This window comes from Anneissia japonica, unplaced genomic scaffold, assembly GCF_011630105.1.
Source record: "Anneissia japonica isolate Jap-2015-1 unplaced genomic scaffold, ASM1163010v1 scaffold287827_len377088_cov200, whole genome shotgun sequence".
Lineage (NCBI taxonomy): Eukaryota > Metazoa > Echinodermata > Crinoidea > Comatulida > Comatulidae > Anneissia > Anneissia japonica.
This window is the reverse complement of record NW_022743068.1, coordinates 50,650-58,063: the sequence shown is the minus strand read 5'-3', so window position 1 is coordinate 58,063 and position 7,414 is coordinate 50,650. Positions and strand designations below refer to the sequence as shown.

The following is a 7,414-nucleotide window of genomic DNA, read 5'->3' as shown; positions in this document are numbered from 1 at the left end:
ATGCCTTTATACAATATCTTTTCGAGATCCTGTGTTGTCGTTTAGAATTCCCACAACGAGGGCGTATTATATTTCCCGTTGCATTAAGATCTAGAGTTGTTCTACAACGCATGTGCAAGAGATTGTGAAACAAAATTACTAAAAAGTGTCATCAAAGTACTTTTCAATCCGTATCGAAACAAAATATCATAATCAACAAAATTAACTGGAATGAGTCACAATACAAAGATAAAATGTTAAGTGCATTATACGAGTTCTCGAAAAGAAAAATGTATTGTAGACAAACCTTCAAATTTAAAAAATAATTTAATAAAATAGTTTTCAATAAAAAAAAAACCAAATTGCTGCATGCGAGTTGGCTTTGATACAAATTATAGATGTAAGCAGACAGAGGATACAGTGCATTGATCTCGATTTGATTGGTTTAGGGAATAAGTACACCTATGAGAATAGTCTACACAAAAGTATTTTATACAATTAATATTTTAGTCGCGTCTTTGGGAACTCATTTTTTGGCAGATACATCAGTAACATTATAGGGCTATTCACGCAAACAAACTGGATAATTCTAGAAATTCAAAAACCAGGTCCATTCTGATTGAGATATATGGGTTAGCAGAAAAGTTAAGTAGAGTTTACGTATCGCATTTGGTCCTGGACTGAGAAAGCTTGGGTGCACAGCCACCCTGCAGTGGCGTGTCTGAAGAGGGGTTTGAGTGGGGGGGGGGGAGTAAGGCGGAACTCCTATCCCAAAAAAGCTCGCGCCAAATTTTCCCCCTCCCCCATTGAAAATGTCCGAAGCAAAAAAAAAAAACCACGCTCAATTGTTAAAATCACCTCTTATCACCACCTTAGTTTTCGGCTAGCGCCTCATCAATTATTTATCAGAGCCCCACCACCCCCCACCCCACCCCAACCTATAGTCACTTCCCCGATTATAAGACTCCTACATTCCCCACTGATTGGGCAGTACTATGAGAGACAATCCTGCTCCTTTTCCGAACGAACTTAAACACCGCTGACCTACTTTCACGGAACTAGACAACCGGACCGTAATGCGCTATAGGCCTAATCTCAGTTCAACACAGCTAGCTAGCGCTCTGTCATCGAGCCCTCCCACTTCTCCTTCGTTCCTCCATAATTCCGCCACCATTTCGATATAATCCTAAATAGCCATTGATTTAACAGGAAGGTCGCTTAATGGAATACAACGACCATGGTTCAGCCCACACGTTTCCACCAGTTTTAACCAAATTTGATATCTACCCATCTGCCAAATAATTACATGAAACCCACGCAATGATGGAAAACATTAAGTTCCTCGAACGACTAATATCCTATTGCGTGTTTCAACCTTTCTTTTAAAATTCAATACAAAATATAATTTTCTTTAAATTTAAAAGAAAATTACGTCAAATTTCCAAGTAATTAAAAAGGATAATAAAAGTAGGAATTATTTTATTCGTCATGCTTTCAAAAATATGTATGAATATAGTTTCCTAAGAAAACGAAGTACATAATTCAAAGCGGAACTGATGCACTGATATTCATAACCAATACAACCATCAAAACAGCTTAAAAAAAGTGTGGAGTTGTTTTTTATTGTAAGAGAAATTCAGGCATTTATGTAATTTCCATATTATTTGAAACGAGTATATGTTATCACAATCAAAAGCTCCACTCTTATATTGAACCGATTTATAAACAAATAGACCGATTTCGAATAAACGAAATGGTGTAAACCCTTAATTTTACTGTAAATGTGGAACTACTAGAACACATAATTACTGCCAAAATGTGTTAATTGGGTGATCATAAAGACTATTGTAAATGATACCAACCAGTTTAGAAAAAAAAGGAAAGCGTTTATTTCAAATGAGGGTCTGGAAATAGGGGCGTTTATTCGAGGGAGGTGTTTATTCAAAGCGGGCAGTTTATTCTAATAAATACTGCCTGTGTATTTGATTTGAGCTGAAACGGTACATAATATTCATAAGTCTAGTCCTAAACTGGCAGTCCGACGGGTAACTAAACAAACATGAGACTGATGATGGAAATAACGTTTAGTAAGCAAAAGCAATCACAGGGCAATATAGTCCTATACTGATTTAAAATTGAAGATTTTGCTTCTTTCTGAACGTGGTATATGCCTAGGCATACAGTCAAATTGGCAAAGCCCCCATGATTTCCATAATGACTAAAGCACGTTGATTGCCAGGATTCTGAGCAAGTGCATCGCTTACAGGAAACCACTGGCTCGGTGCCCAGACTGTGACTCACCAAGTCAGCTAGACTTCTCAACGTTTCCAGAACGGCGTCAACACAACAAACAAAATGATACAGTATTTTACAAGTGTGAACAGTAAGAATATCGTCTTCAATAACCATCATTACATTGTTATAAACAATAGCTTCCAGAAACGAAGATGGGGTGGCTATATATACTCGCTACTATGACATTATGTTGGCTGTCTATCGACGCAGATAGCTCGCAGGAGGTCTATGTAAGATATAAAGGTAAGAAATAATATAATTCACATTGAAATTTGGAAGATAAATATAACTTTTGTATCGTTTATCTGGCGAGTTGCGCATGTCCAATTAGTTAATTATTCGTTGATTTCTTTCTTTTTTTTAAAAATTTGCTTGACTGTACACCTACTGAATCTACATAAAATATCTCTTCCTTACTTGGGGAGTCACTATGGCAACGGGCTTTTCTGTTTTTTGCTACTCCCAAGACCGTGGCATAATGAAGAGGCTGGAGTCCCTTCCTAAGGTTTGTTCGGGCCGTACTACCATGGGACTGGGTCTAGGTGAACAGCCCAGTGGGGTTCTGGGGACCCCCACCTCCACTTCGGTGTTTTTCACGTGTTAATTAAAGACGTATTGTGTTGTTTTACATGTTCTTCATTAAAATACCCCACTCGGCCGATTCGAGCAAACTGTAAATACTGATGCGTATCCCAGGCCACTTATAATCGACTGAAAATCTTTATAAACATGTTTTGCAAGTTACCTTTTCATTTATTTCCATACAATCAGACTTATATTTTTTACCATTCATCAAAATAATAAACGAAAGAAAAACACTAAATCAATTGAAACGTAATTATACAAATGATATTGTGTATCTTTTCTTAGAACAAAATCTTGCAAATTTGCAAAGAGGAGGCCAGCTCTTGCAAAATAGCCTAAGCGAAGAAGAACCCAGAGCTGTATACTTTACCCGAAGACGCTGTGAAAGAATACGAAATGTCTGTGCCAGTAATAATATGATATATGACAACTACTGCGAATTTAAAGAAGTTAGAAGATTTGAAAGCATTAGGAAAGTCGAATGTACTACAGGTAAGACAGAAAGAACCATAGTTGTTGTATGGTATTTAAATCTATCAAAAGATGATGATTTATCTATAGCCTCGAAGGTCATATAACCAAGACTGTGTATAAGGTTTGTGTAGTAGAGTTGATCGTGGTTGTGAACAACCCTGTTTTGCCTAGATTTGAGCCCATGACCCTGAATTTGAAAAGCGAGCATTTTAACCATCGTACCACAGCTCCATAGGCCTACGTATAATGGCGAGTTTGAATAATACTCTTTAAAATGGTAGCATCTGTGACAAAAGGATCAAGAAAACTCTCTCATCCAATTACGGGGAAATTGCCATAGATATGAAGACACATTCTCTTGAGCGTGTCATTTTATTATTTTTACATTATGCCAATCATATCCATGTTTTTATCTATCCACATAATTGCCTAATTGTTCTTTGTTTACTTTTAAGTTCCCTTCGATAATTGTACAGGTAAGATTTAAAACAGTTTAAAGGAAACGTGAAAATGTTCAAATGTATACTAATGAGAAAAAAACCCTATAGTTAAACAAAATGTGTTTAGTCAATAAAAACCATCAACAAATTGATTAAGAAGCCTGATTAATCCTTTCTTTCATCGGTGAAAACGACATAATTAATTGGCTAAGCTACTTATACACATTCATGTGACTTCTAAATAAAAATTTTCTCTTCTAACACTCACATAGAAGATCAATTTAAAACGCAAAAGAATGTATACTACCGAGGGATATGATGAACATTTTACGCGATAATTTAGAAACTATATACATTTATATAAGATTGTAAACAAATGTTCTCTACACTCACAAAGAAGACAAATGAAAATGTAAAATAATAGAGTGTACTATAGAAGAGATATGATGAAATACTGGACTTAATTTTGCGCGATAATTTACAAAAGATGTGGGCCTGTGGCCAGACACCTTACACGTGACGTTAGTTGAGTCACTCTGACCGTCTTTCTCAACCCTGATCACTAATATGAAATTATTCTGATATAATAAAAATGCTAAATTTAAAGCCGTTTCTAATTATAGCATCTAATCTAATTACACAACCCACACTTGAGTTTAATTGCCTATCAACAATCTAATCTTCAAGAAATCCCTTATATTGATTGAGAAATATTAGGTAGACCTCACTACTAGGGGGTTTTTCGTATTTTGATATAAACATGCCTATGGGAGTACTCTTGTGTTGTGATAAAACGCTGTGTAAACACGATGAAAAGGTGTTATATAAATGGCAATTATTTATCAAAATTAATTATGAATACAAGGTAAATTCCTTAAAATTTACTCTTGTTATGTCCTAATAATATTATATTATAACATTAAATTATTAAAAGCCAGTGTTTCAAGAGCTTCTATATCGCCAACATTATGAAATAACAACAGAGAGTAACTTTAGAGTACTTGTCATTGGGAGAAGAGAAACTTATGTCATCACAAGCGAATTGTTTTATATTCAACTAATGCAAGTTATAGACAGATATAAGTATGTTTATATAATGTTTCAGACACAAAAGATAAGGAAAACAAAAGTATAGCGATTGAAGGATAAAGAATGATCTAACTGTCAACATGCCATCAATGTCTGGCTCAATCGTTAAAATAAATGTTGAATTTATATATCTATCTCTGAGTCATGTCTATAAAATTAAATGAATTTCCCTTGAAGCGTCAGCGTCTAACTTGGCCCGCTCTCGATTCGAAATCAATCGCCGTTTATGTAAACATTTTTATGACGCACGGAATAATATTATAAGGCCTTTACACAGAGTTGGATATTTTCGTAACTTCAATATCGCGAAATCGAAACAAGTTCAAAAGAATTTGGAAGTTACCAATTGTAAAGAAAAAAAAACATAGATCACAAACAAGGAATGAAGATGTGGAAAATGAAAATCCAGTATATGATGAGTTTCATGTGTAAGTCAGGAGTTAAATGCAATGTGTGAAATTCGAATTACCGCATGGTGATTCACAACATTATTTCGTCAATATAAGTAAACCTTTCACGCATCTTTCTAGTTCTGCAATCACTGTCAACACGAACTGTTCAGGGGCGGATCCAGAGATGTCCAAAAGGGGGGGGGGGCGAAATTTGGGGGGGGGGGGGGCGAAATTTGGGCCGATCGAAACAACAATGTCCTAGGGGGTCCGCGCATGTCCCCGCGAAATTTTTGTGTTCTAGACGCCGGAAAATAACATTTGAGGCGTTGTACGCTATCATTTTTTTCTTTTCTTTCTTTTTATCTTTTTTTTACTCCCAAAAAGAGGGGGGGCGGGGCCGGGGGCCGCCCCTGCTGTTCCGCTGAGTCCCACCTCTTTGATATTGATGCTATAGGTCTCACAAAACGACAGCATAAACAACCGTGAACAGGTTTTTTGTAATATGTGGGTCGAGCACGTAATCCTGGCCTTGTTCTGATAGGTCAGTAGTTATGTTTGATCAAAGAGTATAAATAGAACAAGAGAGCCAACAACGCTCATTGGGAGCGTAAAAAAACGATACGCTCTACGCAGCTAGTGTAGGACGCCAACTAACGCTTGTATATGTTTTATTACCCAGTACTGCACCTGTCTCTTATACACATCTAGATGTGTATAAGAGACAGGAGTTTATAGCGGGCGTACTTCTACCGCGCTGCGCAGCCCTGCACTGGGTAATAAAAAGAATATACAACCGTTAGTTGGCGTCCTACACAGGCATGACGTTTTTACGAACTGGACTTTGCTCTCTTGTTCTATTTATACTCTTTGGTTTGATTGACACTCCGGAAAGATCCATTATTATAGGGATATAAATTTTGGGAGAAATTATCATAAAATTCATTAGTTATGATACGATCTTTTTCCAACCATAACAATTTCCTTATGAAATCCCAACGTCTGTTGCACTGCGATATTAGAAACGATAATAATGTTGACATGTACAGCACTGATGTCCTCAGGTGACAACAAACACCTTAAAACAATCATCACTAAAATGCATGCACACACTGTGACAGCCGACGTAACCATCTCTGTCATCACTTGCCGTCGCACGCGCCTGTCGCATCCATAAAATTCCGTCGGCCAACAGAATCGCAGTGTGTGCCTAACTAGACGGAAAAAACGAAAAACGAAGAAAGATGTTTTTCCCCAATATACTGTTATTTTTTTTTTTATATATATATCACAGGCCTATCATTTTTTAAATATTTTTGTCAGAAATAAAAAAAGAACAAACCTAAATAGGAACCATGCAATTACAAATTACAAGAGTAAAACATATAAATATTAAACTCGGAAAGATATCATTTGGCATCAACACATAGCCTATACATACATTACATAGATACGCATTTCTTCAAAAGTAAACGAGACTTACCAGCTTACTGAACTTCGGTCTGTACGCAAATGCGCCTTCATTTCGTTACGTTATTCATGCTTCGTTGAAATCACAGCAGCTGATAAAGTGAAAAGTAAAGTTTAATGTTGCTCTATCATTATCATTAATTTGGAACAGCACATCAACCATTCATAACACCAAACAACAAATTAAGGCCACTAAGGTTTACCGGTCACGTCAGAATCTAAGCCGTGGAAGGGGTTCTACGGTCTAATTATTAGCATAAAAACCGATTTAAACCTATACTAGTCACGCGGCCTAAAACCGGTGAGTACAGTTAATAAGGCATACTTGAACATCAGGTAGATGGGCGGCCCTTTGACCTAAAGGTGTGAGACCTTCAGGATTAGATTATATGCCGCTGACCGGGATGAAGGAGGACATGAACTCAGCCATTTATCTACCAATGCAAGAAGCAATAATGCTATGCTACTGTAGTACAAGGAACACAAGCGGAAGGGTGACGTAAGAATTTCTTTAAAAATCACCGAAGCATGAATTACATCATGAAAACAAGACGTCAATTGCGTAGACAAGGCTACCGAAGCTATCAGTCGAAACGTAGGGCCTAACTAGAAAGTTCAGTTCCGATTGTCGGATCGGAAAGCCTACCGAACCGATCAGAAAATTGAATCAGTGTGAGTGTAAGAATACGGGCT

The 7,414-nt window shown here is 36.8% G+C and overlaps 1 protein-coding gene across 1 annotated transcript in view; it reads left to right on the top strand.

Moving 5' to 3' along the window:
* The first annotated feature begins 7,110 nt into the window (after positions 1-7,110).
* Positions 7,111-7,414, top strand: part of LOC117119380 (ovoinhibitor-like) — a 1,956-nt gene continuing 1,652 nt past the window's right edge. Inside the window, exon 1 of the mRNA XM_033264182.1 lies at positions 7,111-7,189. Coding sequence (XP_033120073.1) covers positions 7,111-7,189 — 79 coding nt within the window. The remainder of the gene's footprint in view (positions 7,190-7,414) is intronic.